Here is a 20,350-nt window from a genome sequence, read left to right on the forward strand (position 1 = left end):
AACCCGAACCGGTTATCGGGTTAACCGATACCTGAAATTTTTAGAAATTTAATAACCAATACCGAACCAATAATCGGAAAAATTGATAATTGGGTAACCAAACTCGAATGGTTCGATTCGATTATGGGATTATCCAATACCGATATCCGGTTAGACAGCCCTATGTGTGGCACACAACATTTTTGCTGCATATATATATGAAATACGAGATATACAATATATGTAAATTGGGGATTATATACATAGATATTAATTGAATAGTGATGGTGTTAAAAGGGATGTAACACTGAAAACTCTGAGCAATCCCTTTTCTGGGATCCGGGGACCATTTAATTGGCAATAATGTAAAAATCTAAATCTAACTGCTTCCTTTTTCTCGAGATCCTCATCACTGCCTCTAATTTCTGACTACTTCCATATTTTTATTTTTCGAAAGACAATAAATTTATTTAAATAAGTCGCTGAAATTAAAGTCTTCAAATATGAAAAAAAAAAATGACAAATTAATGTTTCGGTATAATATTATGGTTTGATTACCATGAATGAAACGACACAAATTGGCACCTACACCTCCTTTCTTAGCCATGCATATTCTTGACATAATTCTGTGAAATAAATTGTCTCAATAAATATTGTCTCTTCATTGTATAATTATATCAATTTCAAGAAAAAAAGAGATGAATCTTGAACTAATTTGAAATCCCGGCAGCTTAATTATTTTAAGTCTATTGAAGCCGATTATATATGATTTTTCTCCTTTTTTTTTTGTTTGTCAGAAGCAAGAAGTAAAGGAAGTGAAGGGCATTATTAATCCCAAGCTAGCTCTTTAATTTTATGCTAGTTTAATCTCCATTAGAAATAATTTCTGGCATCAAATTTACAGTAGTCAATTATTTTGGGTGCATAGAATTAAATCTTTTAGCTAGGGAAGTAGATGCTAGTTTTTTATGCATACCTTCCAACAAGAGAGTAAATGGCCTTAATAAAAGTGTGTGCAGATACACAGCAGAAAATAATTGAATTCAGTTATCTATAAATGCACGTTTGCTATTAACATGCAAAAAAAAAAAAAAACTATTCATATCAAATTTCTTGTCTCACATTGTTCATATGTTTTCTTTACCCCTTTGAGATCGATGGCTAGGAATATATAGGAAATATACCATGAATCTCAAACCTAATTATTTCTAATTACAAGCAGCATTTTTTAAGTTGATGATATATATATATATTATATCCCTTTTTTTGTATGTTATTTATTTCATATATTCAATTATAATTTGTCGATAAGTGATCAGTAGACATCACAGTGTGAACTTCCTACGCCTTAGATTCTTTGGTAGGCAGCCCACAATATTTCAGAACCCCAAAATTAAAAGATAAGCATTTAATGATTGAAAGAAAAAGAAAAAAAGCACATTTTAATTGCAGAGAAAGAAAGTTCAACACGTCTAACCTGTTATATTCCTATACATATATGAAGATCTTTTTTGATCTGTCAAATAACAAGATTTATATATATACATATGCTGAAGGCCGCCATTAAAATCATGCAATAAAATTCATCTATATATACATCCCACAATTCTCTGAATTTATTCTTTTGATAAGCAAGAAAAATATATATAGTAGTGTGGTCCTCTCCATATATATATATATCTTGAAGAAAATTTCAATGGAAATCAGTTGGTCCCTCACACCCCATGGCAACATCAGAGTGACGTTACTCTCACTCTAGAAACTCCAAAAATATAATCCAATTTGAGGTATTTAATTTCCATTTCATCTACTTATATATATAGTTTTATTATATATAATTGTATTGCTGTCACACCTAACTAATTCTTGATGAACTTGCAGTTGAAGATTTTGTAGTCCTTATAACTAACTAATCATATCATATGTTAGTACATTAAATTAAATGGTGAGTTAATTACAAAACTTGATTAATTAAATGTTTGAATTGAACATAGGCGTGCAATATATCTGTCAAAACCATGTGATGGGAATTCACCATGATGCCTTTTTGTAGTTGTCGATAAAGCATTAAAGCCAACTTTTTTTTGTGAAGAGAAGAATTCATGGTCCCATAGATTGGAAATGCACCGGCTTCTTAGCTCGATTAAGAAGGCAAAATTTTGTCTTGGTTTGAGACTTGGATACTATGCAAGTCCAAAGCTTTGACAGCTACTTAGCTAAGCTTAACCACAATTAATTCATGAGACCAAAACCATGAGAGAAGAATTTGACTAACACATTCCGATGCCGGTGTACACGTGGCGCCACGACAACCATTCTTTCCTTTCTCTTGGAGCAATATGGTCAATGCAATCCAATACCAGCATCTTCACTTCCCAATTCCCTTCTCCTTTTCATTTCACATCTTTGTATAAGTATATATCATCTCTATATGCTAGCTAGGGAATTTAGTTAGGCATATGTATCTTGAGAGGATTTCTGAGCTAGTCAAGAAATTAAGGCATCTTGATGATATGGCTTCAGACAAGGTGGAGTAATTAATTAAGTAAGTTTCTTGTGATAGATTGATTCTTTCATATATATATTGGAAATGGAAATCAAATCTGTGTTTTCTTTGTTTCTTGACATGTCATGAGATCAGATTCATGTGGATCTTTAAGCCATAGAGTGCAATTGATGTTCTTGATTCAATCTATGTTGAAGATCTAAAAGAGATGGTGGGGTTTTTTTTTATTTTTGATGAATTGTATATATATATGCAGATTGTGAATTATTTATCAAGTTTTGGGATGAATTGAGTGAGAAATATCCAATCAAGAGGTGTGGAGGAAACCAATTATGAGTGACATAAGATGATTTCAAGAGAAATAGCAAAGCAAGAGAGTAGCAGCACAACTGACAATAACAACAACAGCAACAACAACAACAACGACAACAGCAGCAACAACATCAGCAGCTTGAAGGCAGCCACGACATCGTGGTCGAGGCTGAAGGACCCCCGGATAGTACGCGTGTCGAGGGCCTTCGGGGGAAAGGACCGGCACAGCAAGGTGTGCACGGTGAGGGGCCTGAGGGACAGACGCGTGCGGCTGTCCGTCCCCACGGCCATCCAGCTCTACGACCTCCAAGACCGCCTCGGCCTCAACCAGCCGAGCAAGGTCGTCGACTGGCTCCTCAACGCCGCCAAGGCCGAGATCGATGAGCTGCCGCCGCTGCAATTCCCTCACCCCACCATGCTCGACAACCTCAACAATCAATTAGACCTCAAATCCAAGGATCATCAAGATCATCATCATTCATATCTTAACCAAAACCAAAACCAAAACCAAAACCAAAACCAAAACCCCTCTTCTTCTACTACTTCAAATATCCCATTCAATTCATCGTTTGTGAGATGGGATCCTTCAACCCTAACCCTCTCTCACCCCCCGCGAAGCCCTAACTGCTCGTCGTCGCCACATCAGCAGCCGGCCGCCGAGGATTGGCACAATTTCAGCCTGGTGCAGCCTCACCACCACCACCACCACCAGGTGCTCGTGTACCAACCTGCAGCTGCAATGGCGGCACAGCCTTATTTCCAGTCACAAATCTCTGCATCCAACGCAGATTTCTCACCAAGTGTTGAGGCCTCCACCCATTTCAACATCATCACCGCCAATCTCCTCCCTTCGCAAAACAACGACGGCAGCAGATGATCAAACTACTATGATTTCATGTCGATGCCATCAACTCCAAACTTAACACACTGGTAAGGTGCCTATGCATGTATACTTATATATAATTAAGTATTTTATGCCCTTAGTTTCATCGTATTGCAATACATGGATATTCAAGGGCTTAATTATGTTATTAATTACATGTAGCATATTGAATTATATATAGGACTAATGTTATTTTCTTGATTAAAATTTTCATTTCATGATTTCTTGAGCTAGAAATTGTGTTTATTGCTGATGATTTCATGGTATATATGTAGAACTGATGCAAACTGATGCCTAATTCCCCCAATCTTTTGTTTGCAAGATCGAAAATTGGTTTTATTAATCAATTTCAAATGTATATAGCTAAAATTAATTAAAAACCTAGGTAGCTAGCATGGTCCCTGCTCCCGCATATAATGAATATGTATCTTATTTTTCTTGTTCATGTACTAGCTAGCAACATTAGAGTGAATATAATGTTGAAGAATGTATTAATTAATGAAATCAAATTAAATGCTACTGATAATTAGTAGAATTAAGCTAGCAGAAATGTGTCTAGAGCAGAAGAAGAAGGGTTTTTGTGAATGAGACGACAGCAGGTGTGGTAAAATCAGCTTTAGATTTGAAGATCCAAGTGGAATATAACAGATCTAAGGTAAAATTAAAAATGGAAAGAAATAAAGAGATAGGGTAGTGGTCCACATTAAGAAAAAAGTGGAAAAAAGAAGAAGGAAATTATGTGTTAGGTGCAAGGTACAAGCTGATCTAGGGTTTGGTTCTATCTTTTGTGAATCTGTGTGTGTGCATGTACAAGGACCACATCTCTATTGATCATAGCTCTACATATGTGTATATATGAAATGGAGCTAATTGTTAAAACAGGACCGTAAATTTTAGTGGTTGTCAAAAAGAGGACTATATATTACGGAATTTGAAAAGGAGGACTACAGCTTCCATCACGGCCCGAGATAGGAGTGTAAATGTAAAAAATGAAAGCTATATATATATAGTCCTTATTTTCAAATTTCGTAATATATAGTCCTCTTTTTGAAAAACACTAATTAAAAATTGTGGTCCTGTTTTAACAATTAGCTCGTATGAAATGATTCGAATAAAAATTTCTTAGAGTAAGAATGCACTGGATTGAATATATATAGTATAAAGTAATTGCACTGCGATAACTTTATACGTACGTTCAGTATATTATCATTGTGCATGCAGTTAGTTTATACGTTTAGTGCAATATTCTCATATTACTTACAATAAAAAGTTTTTATTATATTCCAATCCAAGTCGGTGTGTGCCTATATGTGTATTTCTAGGCTATATTTGGTTTTCTAACTTTTCAATCTGTATTTCTAAAATGTACACTGCAAAAAAAAAAAGTTCCACTAGACATGAGACTTAGTAGTTATTATGTGTGTCATAAAAATTAGTGACATTTGATAGTATAATTAACTAATCACTAATAGTTATACTTTTAAATGTCACTGATTTTTGTGACACGAATATTAGCTACCAAGTCTCATGTCACTAATAGAAACTTTTTTTTGTAGTGGTAGTAAGTTGAATAGACGTGTATAAGATTTATATATGCCAGTTACATTTTTTTTTTTTGGTGTTACATATTTTGTTAGGGAGATAACAAGGATGCATTTAGAAAAGGAATTAATTATGTGCTTTAATTTGACAGTAATGGATGTGTCTCTGTGTGTTGTATTGTAAAATACTTTCAGAATCAATTTTTTTTAAAAGCAAACTGCACGTACGTACATACTTTTCGTAAGAAAATTAAGGGAATTAGGGTTTATAAGCTTCATACACAGATGCTTAATTTACTTTTGTTATGTGGTATAGTTTTTCTTTTTTTTAGACTATAGCAGAACAGACTGGCTACACTGTTTTAATTTTAAAAGTATATATTTTCGTCTAAATATATTTAATTCCCTTTCATATTTTCGTCTAAATATAGTCTATGAATGACGATGGAGCTAGCTGATATTAATTACATACCAATACTGCCACAATTCATTCCTATTTGGTGAAGTTGGGAGGGGAATAATGTCATTGACTCATTGACTCATTGTGTAGGGACACGGTTACCATTTTTTAATCATTTAACATAATAATAATCCAACTAAAAAAAGCATAATAATAATAATAATAATAATAATAATAATAATAATAATAATAATAATAATAATAATAATAATAATAATAATAATAAGTTAACAACAATAATAGACGGCAAACATTAATTAACTTAGCAATTCAACAAAGTTGTTTATAGTGGGTGGTATGGTTTCTTAGACAAATTAAAGATGAAGAAGATTCACACTGAGGAACGAGGAGAGAGAGAGAGAATTTTATTGAATTCAATTTAAGAAAAATGCTCGGTAGATTATTTTGGGGATATATAAAAATCATCATAAATCAAACCCTATATATAACAAACTTAATTTGACCGATTCAATTTGGGCTCAATTTTGGAACCTAAAACCAAACCGACCAAAAGAAACATTCTATAACTTATATGACGATCTTATAAAATAACAGTTGAACCTCAACCCCTCGACATATTATTGCGATTTTAGCATTTTCGAAACTAGAGGTAAACACTACTCGAGGATAGGGTTATAAACGAATCGAATCGAGTCGAATATCATAATTTCGTATCGTATTTGAATACTAACCGAATCGAATCGAATCGAATATTTATCGAATACGAATATCAAAATACGAATACGAATTATTTGATTAGTTTACAATCGCAATGACGAAGCGCGACTTGTGATGGAAGAATGACTTCAATTTAAAATTTTGATTTTATAAATTGTAAAGTTTTACTTTTTAAATTATGGAGAATTACTTTAATGCATGTATATTATGATTTTTTGCATTTGTTCCTTTTTAAAATTGTCAATTATTATATAATATTATAATTCTTATATATATAATTAGATATTGATGAATATAAAATTAAATTCATCCAATAAAGTGACGAATCCACCATAAAATTTACAATAAAAAATGAGTTCATAATTTATTTTAGCCCCTCCACACACACATATATACATATATATAATATTTAAATATTTAACCATGTATCTATGCGAATATCGAATATCATAATTTCATATAAGTATTTGAATACTAATCGAATCGAATATTTGTTATCGAATACGAATAACACAATTTCGAATCGAATATCGAATCGAGCAAAAATATTCGATTCATTTACAACCCTACTCGAGGACATCTAATCTAAGTAGTGAAGACTTGTATTTATAGAAAGATTTATATATGGTTCGATTCTTGTTCTTCCCCTTCTCCCAACTAAAAATAAAGGGTTAATATGCAAATAACCCCCTAATATTATCACTCCAGCGGTACTTAAACCCCCAACGTAACGTTAGTAATAATTAATAACACCCCAACATTTGATAAGTACTCCACTTAAGCCCAGTCGCAGATGAAAATATTAACACCTTAAAAAATTCTTTTTTTTTTTTCAATTTCATGCGAAACCGGCCATTTCTTTTGGCAATGTGCACTACCAATTAAGGCTTCATCTTTCAACAGCGGCAATGTCGAGCGTTGTTCCATTGTTTATAGCCCAATAATTAAGATCGTACACTATTAATCTAAAGGTGTTTCAAGCAAAGAAATTCCTCCTCTACAAGATTTCACTATGTTCCTACCACTGCATTGTCATTTATAGATGAGGCAGCAACGCAATCATTCTGCAAGACGTTGTAGTCCGACATTGAGGTGGTTGAATTCAGAGAGCAGAAGAACAAGGAGACGCGAAGGGATAGATCGGTGTCGGAGACACGAAGAGACTCGTTCTTGCGGCGGAGCGCATCAACCTTCTCGATAGAATCAGAATCACGAAGTCATGATAAGCAAATTTTGTGTAGCGCAATTAAAGAGCTACGGGTACTCGACGATGTTGCTCGAATCATGGAAGTTGCGCTCGGCATCGCCGCCTGCGCCGTCGAAAAATGCGACGTCGGTGGTGTACATAATGGCGGCAGTGGTCTCGCATGAAATTGTATAAAGGAGATGAATTTACTAACGACTCATGTTTCATAGGACGTCTTAGAAAAGAATACGACGTCCTCATGTTTCATGGGATGGAGGGAGTACTATATTTAGTCTTCGCCGAAACTAATAGATTATTTATGTATTATTGATTTAAAGATTATCTATATCTAATATATATAAAAACCTATGTATGACTTTTTCAAAAATATTAATTGTGATTATTCTGCCAATTTGTAAATGTTCGCTTTTAAAACTTAATCTTATGAAATATTAAAGTTTTTATTTTGTTTGTGTGCACATCTATTTGTTTATAGTATAACTACAAATGTTGTATAAAATTAAACATTTCAAACTTAATTATGTGTTATACTTAATGTACTTTTTTCTAATTTAATTATATATATATATATATATATATATATATATGGATCAAAAAAGAATGCTAAATCTAGAGAGAATGAAGAATGCATGTAATCCGTTGGATTTCGTAAATCTAACGGTGATTAGTAATTGATTTAAGTGATCCGTCAATATTAATAAAGGCTAATTAGGTAATTAACCTTTTTTTTATAACCGCCCCATTTCCATATTGTGTTGACCATATCTCTTTAGTTCCGAAAGATATGCTCCACATATTTATTCTTGTTGATTTTTTTTCCCTTTTATATTACATTTAACAATTTCTAATGAAGTAAGATTATTCGATATATGTGTTTTGTTTTCCATATCTAATTTATTTTTTGGGTTTTTTTCTCTTTATTTATTTTTGCTCTGTCTATATTTGTTTTCTTTTTAATTATTTTACAACAATAAATTGTTTAAGTATCAAATTCTGTAGAATTTTAAAAAATTGTCCTCTCTTTTTACGTTTATTTCAAATATTTATGTCAATAAGGAAAATTTCAATATTTTATTTAGATGTTTGTAATTTTATTATGCTTGTTCGAATTTTTTTTTATTAAATTCTATATGTTAGAAAAAAAATGCAAATATTTTATGTAGATGTTCGAAATTTTATCGCGTTTATTCGAAATTTTTTATGTTAAATATTTTATGTCAATAAGTAAAAATCGATAATTTTATTTAGATATTCGTAACTTTTTTACGCTTGTTCAAAATATATTTTTAAAATCATTTAGTTTAATCATTTTTCTGTATCATTTTTCTATAAATTATACTATTATTATTTCAGTTTAGTTCACGTTTTGAAACATATTCAGTAGATTGTTCACATTATTCGCATAACTTGAAAGTTTATTCAGTTTATAAATGCAATATGTTATATTATTCAGATCAGTTAAATGTCCATTCAGCAGAATTTGTATTTCATATTTTGTAACATATTTAGTAGTATATTTTTCACTTTATTCTCAAACATTAAAAGTTTATTCAGTTTATAAATGTCATATGTTAATACAGATCCATTCAATAAGATTAATATTATAAAATGAAATAATATCCTGATAATAATATATATATTTTTTGGTGCAAAATGATTTATAATAAATTTTGCAAATACAATTATAAATTATACTGAATAAATATATAAATTTAACAAATAAATTACAATATATACTGAATAACACATAAGCTAATTGTATTATTCACTAAAATTATAGTGAATAATATTGAAAATTCATCAAATACCATTGTGTTATTAATTGAATAAGTAAAACAAGAAACTGAATAAATTAACTAATACAATTTAAAATATGATTTGATATCCGAATAGAATATACAACAATAACGAACAAAGTCAATAATTCAATGAATAAGATAAGAATTAGTTTCCAATCTGTAAGCAAATACACGATCATATTTAATGAATATATCATTATGAGATGTCGAAAAACAATATAAATCTTCTAAATACAAACAAATGTTATGCAAATCTACAATAATTTAAAGCAATCCATTATTCATATTAAATGAATATGTCACTACAAGATGTGAATAACAATTCAAATTTTTTGAACAAATACAAATGATATACAAGAACATCAATATCATAATTCACTAAAACAAATAAAAAAAATCAATTACACAATTGCTCTCATTTACATCTTTCGCCATCGCAAGATTCATTTCTGATACAAGCAACAAATCAAAATCAATGAAAGCATAACCAGGGGCTCTCTTAATCAAAATCACCGCCGCACGCAGCTCGGCGGCGCCGATCCTTGCAGCACCTTCTTCGCCACCACCATCTTATCTTTCACTCCATCCTCTGAAAATGCATCTATTGTTTGGGCGAAAATGAGGAAAATGCAGAACAGAGCAACACACACAAAAATTCGATTTCATATTTAATATAAACAATTGCTTTCTCTTGTTTTGTTCGAAGAATACACTATTATGTAGAAGAAGTTCAGAAAATCAGTAAAAATCATAGGAATTACAGATCGGGACTCACTGTATTTCCAAGCCACTTCAAAGTTGTGTTTTGTTTCGAATAACGAATGAAACTTACAAATGCGAAATCTTCGAATTTACCTTTACGCAGAAATGAAGGATGATTATGCAGAAATACTGATGAAACTTCAATCTCTTTGTCAATCTGCAGAAACTTACTGCTGCTTTTCACAATGTGTGTGTGTGTGTGTGTGTCTGAGAGAGATAGAGAGGTGGCTAGGGCACGGCGGCGGTGATCGTCCTGTGGCGGCAGAGTGAAGGCGATGAACCTGGCGGCGGCGTCCATCTTCTCCGAAAAGAGGGAGCGGCGCCCTGTGCATGTGTGTAACTGTATGTGCTGGTGTGTGTAGGTTTTCGTGAATGAACTAAAAAATGGTGGGTGGTTCATGGGTGAGTAGAAACCAATAATTAAGGGAGTAAATTTAGGAATGAGAGTTTCTGAATAAATGTCAAATACAGTATTGCCCTTGAACGAATTTTCCAGCAATAAAAAGGTAAATATTTCAAATTTTAAAATTATTAAAACTTACAAATCTAACCGTTCATCACCACTAAATCAGTGGTTAGGATTTATTCTTTAATCTTTAGACTAAGGGGATTCTTTATAGATCCCCACCCTATATATTTAACTATAAGTTCTATAACTATTATGAGCAAATTTAGTAAAAAGTTAATGTAACTGTGATTAAATTCATCAAAACGATCGAGAGACGAAGATTTATAAAATAATATTAATACTAGCATGCCCGCTCGTGCGATGCACGATCAATGTTGAAATTGAATGATATTTTAAATAAATAAAAACATATATTAAATATAATTTAAATATAAATAAATGCAAACATAAATCTCAATAAAAAAATCTAAGTTATGAACAACATAATCTCAATAAACACATGAATTTGAAAACATTTGAATTTTCAATTTTTGAACTACCAATTAATTATTTATAATTGATAAAAATGAACAAATATAAGTTTAATCTTTTTAGTTGCCTTAAATTTTTATAATAGAAAAAAATATAAATAAAAAATATTAAAAATACTTTCTAAAAATAAAATAAAATGAAGAACCGTAGCATTTAAAGAAAGAAGATAGGAGAGAGAGGAGGATGAATGAGAGAGAAGAGAGAAAAAAATAATTTTGTGACTTTAAATGATACTAATAACTTATTTATTTTAAATTTATTTTATATAATTTTTACATCAAATTAAAGATCTTGTCATCATCTTTAATTTAACATTCATATTGAATATTTTTTTATGAATCAAAGTTTATGATTTTTAAAAGAGAATCAAAAAAAAAAAAAGTGAGGAGAGATAAATTTTGATGGGAAAAAGTAGCCGTTATACTGCTCTTTTATATATTATATAGATATAGATTACGTGACACTATTCGGAGACTAAACTAAGACGAAGATAATCAAGAGACATCTAAATGTTTTATTTTTTAACTTGAAATATGAAAAAAAAAAATGTTGATAATGATAATATGGATCCTACTCACCAAAAATAAAATTTAAGACGTTGGCAACAAAGCTTTCAGAAAGCCTGCAACCTTTTCTTTATTTTCCACATTATTCTGCAGGCATAAAATATTTTTTTAAACAGATTGTTTAATTTCTAATTCCTAGTCAACATTAACGTTAGAACAGAGATAGTATTTTTTGTCAAATTTTGCTCTCATATGGGAATTATATCTCAAAACTTTTTTGAACATCAATAATATTGCAGAATGTTCAATAATGTTTCAAAAGTTATAGTTAATGTACAATCATATAGACATCAAAGCCCGTCTAGCTCAGTTGGTAGAGCGCAAGGCTCTTAACCTTGTGGTCGTGGGTTCGAGCCCCACGGTGGGCGATTTTATTGTTTCTTCGCATTTTTTTTTCCGCTATATCTTTATCAGTACCTATTCACGTGGGCGATTTTTTTGTTTCTTCACATATTTTTTTTGGTCAATTCACATTTTTATTTTAAATGGTTGAAAATGATTTTTTTAATCTTGAACTATTAATTTTATATTAATTGTACTATTCGTTTATTTTTTTGGTTTCAAAAATTTGACATAGTTCACTGGATGCCACGATCTATTTAAAATTATTCTTTTTTGATCTATATTATATAAAACGATGTAATTATATACTGAAAAATAAATAAAGAATATAATTGATACAAAATTGAGTGTTCAAAATTTTAAAAATTATTTTTAATAATTCAAAATATAATTGATAGTGCGAAAATAGTTTGGGGTTTAAAGTGATGTTTACCCTTCTATTTATAAAGACAAAATATAAGATATTGTTTAGATATTTTACTTCATCACCTTTTTTATTCCAATCAAAACCTATTCACTATTTCCAAAGTTTCATTATTAAATTATATTTTTTCTTTATCTTCTTATTTTTTGTTTTACTATTTCTTCCTAAAATTGTGAAATTCGATTAATTATAAAATTTTTAATATACATATTAAATTAAAAATCACGACAAGAGCTTTAATTTGATATATTTCAGTATGTAAATATTTGATTTAAAATGTATCAGTTATACTCCCGCCGTCCCAATAATAAAGACACACTTTCCTTATTGGATTGTCCTAATAATAAAGACACACTTCTAAATAAGGAATTAGGGCTTAACAATCATTAATTAATTTATCACTAATTAAGGTATAAACGTCTAATAAAACCCTAAATCCGTTCTCCCTCTCTTGAATATTCTCACTCATCCTCTCTCTCTCGGCTCTCTTGGCGCCGTCGTCGCCGCCGCCCTGACCACAGCGCCGCCACTGCCTTGCCGGCGGTATCCACCCTCATAGTGCCCTCTCTCCCTCATCACCGCCGCTGCCCTGCCGAGCCCTAGCCCCTCCCTCTTTCTCTCTGATTCTCCTTCAAACGGTCAAATCCCTTATCTCATTTCCCTCACAGAACTCCGACGAACATCAACCGGACCTCCGCAAGTGTCCCTTGTCTCGCCTTTGTCTCACCCTCTCTCTCTCTCGGCGCCACCGGTCTCGCCTCTGTCTCGCCCTCTCTCTCTCGGCGCCGGAAGAACAGCAGCAACGAGCCACCACTGACGCCGCGCCCTCACCACTGGTAGCGTGGCGTGAGATTTTGATTTCAGATCCAAAAACTTTTGATTTTAGATCCAAAGCGACTCGATCCAAATCCGGGAGGTTTATGCAGATTTTTGATTTCAGATTTGTGTTTCAATTTTAGATTTTCGAGCTGATCTGTGTTTCGATTTTGATTTCAATTTGAGTTTCAATTTTTCAGATCGATTTTGATTTCAATTTGAGTTTCGATTTCAAATTTGAGTTCAATTTGAGTTTCAGATTTCAATTTCAGATGTGAGTTCTTTTTGGGTTTCATTTTAATTCCAGCATTCAAGGCAACTGAATCTAGCTTTCATTTTAGAATCACATTGAATTTGGCTTCCAATTATTGACAGTGGAAGAATAAAAAAAATCGCATAATAGTAAATTAAAAAAAATATTTAATTAATTAAAAAATTCAAATTTTATTAATTTAAATATTTATATTCCAGAATGTTTTTAAAATAAAAGTAAATACAACTCCTAATCAATTCATTAATCAAATACATTAATAGAGGTGGGCCACAATACTTTAACACATAAACTACCTCTCTTTATCTGCGTGCCCAAATGAAGCGTGTCTTCATTATTGAGACGGAGGGAGTATTTATTTAAAGATTAAATTTTTATAAATATGATAATTAAATTTATACCATTTTTATATAAATATAAAAATATTTTCCGTACATATTGCTAGATATGCGTAAAATTAAAATTCGATGATAGTAATTTAAAAATAAAATAAAAAAATCGATGATAGTATTTCAAATCAATAGGCAATTAATATGTTTATTTCAGAAAGAATATTTAATAAAAATTGATTTCGGGAGCCTCAAGACATCGAAACCGGCCTCAAGACATTACCGTTGGCTCGCAGTTAACGGATTGAATTTCACCGGAGTTCCCACTTTCAGGTTTGTCATCCTTCCTTTTAAAGATCAGAGATTTCTTAATCCCCAAACTTCGATTGATTTGAATTTGCCTTGTCATAAATGATTCCATTGCAATCGGGGGTCAATTACGACATTTCAACCATCATATCGTAGTGTATCTTGAGAATTGAATAAAGCACATTGAATTCTACGTAATTGGTTATATATGTTGATTGTTTGTCAAAGGTAGAATTTGATAAGACATGTGGATTTTAGCATCTGTTTTCTGATTTGTTTATCCTTGGATTAACTTGAATCTTAAGTGAAATCGCAGTTTTTAACCATCGGTCATGATTGAATTTAGATAAGTTCATTGATTACTTACTACTTAGGGCTATGAAGAAGATTGTGTAACTGGCTAAAAGCCCAAAATGTTTGGCTTTGCGCTCGACGTGGCAGTTCTTGACGTCTGGTTTTCTAAGAGATTTATGTCAAATTATAGGGAATGCTCAGTGCATTTTTGTTAGGATGGAATCCATGGTATGCACTATGCAGGCAGGTTAACTGCAATATAGTAATGCATGAGATAGAAAAGAGAAAAGCTGATCCTTCATATCATATGCAGAAGCAGCAAACGATGTCTTTGGCTCGACTTCTCAGCTGGTTAGCTCCAAGTTTCTAATCAGTAATGATTCTATACATAGTATTCTTGCAAATTTTTATTATGTTTACATCACTTTCTGGAAGATAAGGAATGCTACATTCATCTGAGTGAGAGAGTGATGCAGTTGCTAATGATTAAAATGTCGCAAATTATGATCTCCATCTGTACGTGCTATTATAATTTCCCTTAAAGGAAGAAAAGCTAGAGAGACAGATGTCAAGATGTTAAGACTTTCCTTAATCTCAATAATTTATGTGATCTTTTAACTTTAGGCAAGTACTTAAACGGAATGATCAAGATGGTGCTCTTGATCATATTGCTGGCTAGTGTCATAATGAGGAGCTGGGGGGGGGGGGAATAGGCTAGTTTTAAATAATAGTCTGTTAGTAGGCCTGAAGCTTAGATGTGATGTTCCTCTCACATGTCATGAGTATCACCGGTAATTTCTGGGTTACATACAATTTTTTTGCCCAAAATTCTTTGTATGAAATCAAGTAACCTTCATTTGGATACATTTTGTATCACTAAATCTAAAAGACAAAGCTATGGCAAACCAAAACTTATAAGTTGAACACGCATCATTTCTGCATACCCTAGAAAATTAAAGATCAAATGATGCAAAGATTAATTGCGAAATCAGAAGATAAAATTCAACAGATTCTATCTACTCTAATTATGGGAACAAAAATTGTGAAACCGTCCTTGATAGGATGAAAAGATGGCTGCGTTGATTACCTATGATGGATCACACTCTTGAAAATTTAGCCATTCATCTACATTCACATAAGTGGTATCTTCTGTATCAGTTGTGTCGCCACTCAAGTTGTTCGGTATACAAGCATTTGTTATAGTGAAGCTGGCATCATATGCTATATCTTGGGGCAGCAAATTCATAGACCAGGCAGGTTGGACAACACCATTGATGCACAAGTGAGATGGAGGTGCATTTGTGGCCTCAGTATGAGTTTGGTAAGGCTCGAAAGTTATGGAATTTTGTTGTGATAGAGCCTTATCTGGTGCCGTGGTTTGAACATTCCGTTCTTGCGGAATTGACATATTGGTACCAGCACTACTGCATAGATTTATAGCACTGGGATGTTGATTATCAACTTGTTGCATCAAAGTCCTCGTGGCATCCAAACAAGAGATCTGATTACTGAAATAGTTTGGTGAAGATATGGCTGCAGGCATGTTTGTGACTGGTTGGAACAAGGTTGTATCAAAATTTTGAGAAACCATTGCCATCATCAGTGTCAGGTGCTGTTGGTGTCCTTCCCCTGATGATGGCAGCGGCTTTGTGGGTTGAGATCTTGAATCGCCACCTTTTGAAGATGAGGCTTTGGATGACTTGCCATTCCTAGTGTTGCCTCCAACTGGGATAAGCCTCAATCTGCCCCCGACAGTCCACTGTCTTTTGCAAGTCCTGCAATGGAATCGGGGCTGTGTGAGGCTATTGTTGTTGAAGTAGCGAAATCTAGTATCTAGAGAACCACATCGAGGGCATTCCAAGGGGGTCTGTGGTTGCTGGGCTTCTGCTCTTGATTGCTCCATTGCTGTTTGTTGACTGTGTCCTTCTCTTTTCTTCTATGCTCTCAGTTTGTGCATTGTTCCTGTGCTATAAGCTTATATTTATACTTAAAAATGTTAATACTTTACTGTGTATATTTGAAAGCATCTTATTTTGGTTACTGTAATCCTTGGCATGTAAATATTAATATGATTACAAGATTTTATAGATGTGCGCCGATAAAAAGGGTTATCGGGCTAGTAAAGAGGAAAAGATCAATAAAAGCATGCCCGCTATGTGACTATGCAGTCTTCCATTAGAGATAAGATTTTCGCGTTGACAGATTTTCATTGGATTATGAAAATTAATTGAATACAACGTGCTTGTGTCTATTTTTTTTCTATGTACCTTCACTTTCCCTTTCACAGATACAGCCTTTCGACCTTAAATCCGGCACCCTTTCTGCGAAAGCAGTCTGACCTCATTATATCTCAATTCTCAACAAATAACACAATTTTCTTATGGTGTATATTATGTCTTTCATGTCATAACATAAAAATATCTTATTATAGTTTATGATCCTGTGTTATATCTATGTTTCATATCCTCGTATATATATGTGAATTGCAAGTTTTGCTTGCTAAACTCAGACAGCTATTAAAGCATATAATGGGTATATATCGTCCTTATTAAGTAACTTCAAAGTGAATAGCAAGCTGAAGGGAATTGCTTAGGATTTGCCTTTCATGTACGAGTTTAACTAAACTCGTATGAATTTGCCGGATCATATAACATGTATAGATCCTAATGTTTAGGTTATTTTATGTCTCACAGGACATAATTGGGCTTTAATAGTTGTGAAAATTACTTAACCTTTTTTAACTCTCTACTCAATGTGTAAACACTCAGAAGCTGAAGCTGTAAAAGGTAATTGAGGTTGAAGCATTGATTCTTAGCAATGCCTATGCCTTGATCACGTGGCCGTGAAAAAGATTAGTAACACTGACTTCGGGAATAGCTCTCAATGTCTAAACCTGATCTCACAAATGCCGTACCTGATCACCTTGAGGCATTGTCGCCTCCAATGTAACCTAGAATTTCATATTGCTATTGTTCTATTTAGGATAGTAGAGCAGAAAGTCACAGGTGTGGCTTGATTGCCCCATTATGCACTGTATGTTTATCTTTTGATATTTAGTCGCACACCTTCCCTTTAGTTGCAGAATAAATCTATTACCTATGTGCAGCTTCAGTTTCTTCTTCTATGCTCTCCTTGTTCTTGCATTGGTGATGAGAATACACCAGACCTAAACTATGCAGCTGCTGCCTGCTGGCTTGCTAGACGACCACAAAGCCTTTTAACACGACGCTCATGGTGCAAAACCATCACTAGTGGATTGATGATCCCTAGGACAGTTTAATACAGTGAATCGTTTTGGTAAGAAATAGCTCTTGAGCTCTAGTTTTGCAACAAAATTGATGATTCTTGTGATAGTTGCCATTCATTGCTAGTCATTAGTGTCTTGAAAGTTTTTCCATTTGTTACTTATTACTGTAAATATAAAAACTTCAAAATGGTCTTTGTTGTAACACGTGTACGTGCACATCTCGTTTTCTCTAGTTTTTTTAAGTATCTCAATTTTGAATTGCTATTTAACTATTCCTTCAGGGAATTTTGGGCTCACTATGTTGCTGTTTGGTATAATGGCAATGCCCTCTAGCAGAATTCATTTGCAAGCAGCAACGCTTCCAGGAATAAGCAGGAGAAAGAACTTTGTCTTCAAGGAGGTATAAAAGATCACATATTTGTCTGATAAGTAGAGACATCTTTCATTTAACATGAAGAGTCACATTTCTTTATTAGTAATGAAGAGAATTAAAAGTTTTACTAGTACTATTTTTTTGTCCTAATTGATCTAACTAACTCTTGTGATGGGTATGAGGTAGCCAACGTAGTAACCATATATTTAATGAAGTTTTCTCTGAATAATAATGTTCATTTTTCTTATTCGAAGTCAGCCTATTTAAATGACAGAATGAGAAACATTTTACAATCTTTGCTGTTTCTATATGGAAAAAACTGTTGTGAAATAAGGTTTAGGAAAAGCTCATGACATAAGCCCGTCTAGCTCAGTTGGTAGAGCGCAAGGCTCTTAACCTTGTGGTCGTGGGTTCGAGCCCCACGGTGGGCGTTTGTTTTTTAAAATTTATACGAAATTTTGCTTCTGCCACTTCCTTAATCTAAACGACGACGTAAGCACAATAACCGACCTCTTTTACCTACTGCTAATCTCATTTATTATACTTGTACAAGCATGGAAATTCAAGAACAAAGTTGGTAAGATTGTGTGTGACTTGGACTTTGAGTTAATTGTATCAACTTGCATTTGTATTAGAGAAAAAGAAAGATAAAATATCCAAAAAAGAACCAACAGCAAATTGCTTCCTAGAAATGATAACTTCCCAGGCCAACTAGGACTAATGTGATCTTCTCAAGCTAATTTTGGCTTTACCTATGTCTAATTGGTTATTAGGTTTTGGTTAATTCATTAATCGAACCGAAATTCTCGAGTTTGGATATCTAATAATCGATTTTTTTTATTATTGGGTCGGTTTCAATTATCACTTAAAAAAATTCGGGTATCGGTTAACTCGATAATCGATTCGGATTAACCGAATAACCGAAAATTATTTATTTAATTATTTAAAAAATATATATTATATATATTTTAATTATTATTGAAAATTGATACTCCCTCCGTCCACCAATTCATGTCCTACTTTCCTTTTTGGTCCGTCCATCAATTCATGTCCTACCTATTTTTAGTAACTATTTATACATTTTTAATTGATGGGTCCCAGTAAACAATACATTTTTTCTTCACTCAACTAATAAACAATACACTTTTTCTTAAAACTCGTGTTTCCTCCCTAGGTCATGAATTAGTGGACGGAGGGAGTATTATATTATAGAAATTAAAAATTAGGGAGGAAGTTGGAACCCTAGTCCCGCTCTCGCCTCTCCAAATCCCCCGACCCATTCCCTCTTCCCAAATTTGTCTCCCCTCTCCGACGCCGTCCGCCACCTCCGTGAGCCGCCCTCCGTCCGCCGCGGCTCTCCCGCGCGATGCGAAGTTCGCACATCCTGTGCGGCTCTTTCCAAAACCGTCTCCCCTCTTCAACTCTGAATTTTTCGCCCCGTGCAGCGCCGAATTCCCACAATCCGACCAGCTTCTTCCCTCACCAACACTCTTTTGACACTTAGAATGTATGAGGCTCACAAGTGTTATACACGAATCAAAGTTCACACGCAGCGGACATCAATATGAACAATCTTAAGCAACACACAACGATTTACGGGGACACCACGCCCCAACCTTTAATTTTATTCCCTCAATAAAATTACAAGGACCTATCTATGCCAAGGCTCGTGCACAACTCTCTTGCTGTCCAGCTCACAGCCAATTACAATTATATAAATGTGATAGACAACCCCCATCACTAGGTAAAAACCGTCTACACGGCTGAGACTAACTGCCGGGCAGTTTTTTGCCCCACTATCGTGGGTCGTGGCAGTTGGCTCCCAGCAACTGCTTCACTCTGCTCCCATTGATCCAACCGTCGACATCTCCAGAGCTGGTCTGCTCTGATCTCCCCGCGGTGGTATGCTCTGACCTTCCACTGGTCTGCTCTGGCATCCAGAGCTGGTCTGCTCTGACCTCACGAGCTAGTCTGCTCTGACTTCTCGATCTGGTCTGCTCTGACCTCCCGATGCCACTCAACATCGATCATCCGTGTCTCGCTCGGTACTCACCCGCACAATGTGTTGCTGCACATCAACACTTGGCTCCGTTGCCCCATTTCTCGACAACCTTGCGCCAATCTGCCAAGGCACGTCGCACGGACTCGACGTGTCTCAGACCTCGCTTCTCAAGGGTCTAACAAACCACCCCCACCAAAACCTGGCGACGTCCTCGTCATTGATGAGATTAAACCCCCTGATCTGAGCTTCTCCTCACAAATACTCCCGAACCAAATTATGGCCTCATCTGACATCACCCCGTCACCACCAT

The 20,350-nt window shown here is 33.8% G+C and overlaps 2 protein-coding genes, 1 long non-coding RNA gene and 2 other non-coding genes across 10 annotated transcripts; 4 read left to right on the forward strand and 1 right to left on the reverse strand.

The window, feature by feature from the left end:
• Nucleotides 1-1,549: 1,549 nt before the first annotated feature.
• On the forward strand, nucleotides 1,550-7,887 carry LOC130989683 (transcription factor TCP13-like). Of its 5 annotated transcripts, XR_009090717.1 has the most exons (4): nucleotides 1,614-1,766; nucleotides 2,072-2,524; nucleotides 2,742-3,727; nucleotides 7,402-7,887. XR_009090717.1 is itself a non-coding variant. In XM_057913742.1 (3 exons), the coding sequence occupies exon 3, from the start codon at nucleotides 2,832-2,834 to the stop codon at nucleotides 3,672-3,674; it is 843 nt and encodes a 280-aa protein (XP_057769725.1). In that variant the 5' UTR covers nucleotides 1,614-1,766; nucleotides 2,072-2,524; nucleotides 2,621-2,831; the 3' UTR covers nucleotides 3,675-3,917. The 5 variants fall into 5 exon arrangements, 4 of the variants coding, with proteins under 4 accessions (XP_057769727.1, XP_057769725.1, XP_057769724.1 ...); XM_057913742.1 differs by lacking the exon at nucleotides 7,402-7,887 and having other exon boundaries at nucleotides 2,621-3,917; XM_057913741.1 differs by lacking the exon at nucleotides 7,402-7,887 and having other exon boundaries at nucleotides 2,742-3,917.
• Nucleotides 7,888-9,628: 1,741 nt separating this feature from the next.
• LOC130989684 (uncharacterized) lies at nucleotides 9,629-10,659 on the reverse strand. Its single transcript, XM_057913745.1, has 2 exons — nucleotides 10,221-10,659; nucleotides 9,629-9,966 (listed from the first exon to the last, which is right to left on the reverse strand). The coding sequence occupies exons 1-2, from the start codon at nucleotides 10,525-10,527 to the stop codon at nucleotides 9,875-9,877; spliced, it is 399 nt and encodes a 132-aa protein (XP_057769728.1). The 5' UTR covers nucleotides 10,528-10,659; the 3' UTR covers nucleotides 9,629-9,874.
• Nucleotides 10,660-11,928: 1,269 nt separating this feature from the next.
• Nucleotides 11,929-12,001, forward strand: TRNAK-CUU (transfer RNA lysine (anticodon CUU)). Its single transcript has one exon. It is a non-coding gene; the product is annotated as a tRNA-Lys (tRNA).
• Nucleotides 12,002-14,030: 2,029 nt separating this feature from the next.
• Nucleotides 14,031-18,287, forward strand: LOC130989685 (uncharacterized). Of its 2 annotated transcripts, none has more exons than XR_009090718.1 (4): nucleotides 14,031-14,148; nucleotides 14,634-14,769; nucleotides 15,577-17,715; nucleotides 17,947-18,287. It is a non-coding gene; the product is annotated as an uncharacterized LOC130989685 (long non-coding RNA). The 2 variants fall into 2 exon arrangements; XR_009090719.1 differs by having other exon boundaries at nucleotides 14,046-14,148; nucleotides 14,609-14,769.
• A 109-nt stretch (nucleotides 18,288-18,396) lies between these two features.
• On the forward strand, nucleotides 18,397-18,469 carry TRNAK-CUU (transfer RNA lysine (anticodon CUU)). The gene has a single exon. It is a non-coding gene; the product is annotated as a tRNA-Lys (tRNA).
• Nucleotides 18,470-20,350: the final 1,881 nt, after the last annotated feature.

The sequence above is a fragment of the Salvia miltiorrhiza genome, chromosome 6, assembly GCF_028751815.1.
Source record: "Salvia miltiorrhiza cultivar Shanhuang (shh) chromosome 6, IMPLAD_Smil_shh, whole genome shotgun sequence".
In the NCBI taxonomy this organism is placed as follows: domain Eukaryota; kingdom Viridiplantae; phylum Streptophyta; class Magnoliopsida; order Lamiales; family Lamiaceae; genus Salvia; species Salvia miltiorrhiza.

Bases quoted from the DNA above. Each gene is read 5' to 3' on its own strand.
- LOC130989683 (XM_057913744.1), top strand. From the start codon at position 2,832: ATGATTTCAAGAGAAATAGCAAAGCAAGAGAGTAGCAGCACAACTGAC.
- LOC130989684 (XM_057913745.1), bottom strand. From the start codon at position 10,527: ATGAACCACCCACCATTTTTTAGTTCATTCACGAAAACCTACACACAC. The intron at 9,967-10,220 runs GTAAATTCGAAG...CCCAAACAATAG, and splicing joins TCCTTCATTTCTGCGTAAAG to ATGCATTTTCAGAGGATGGA.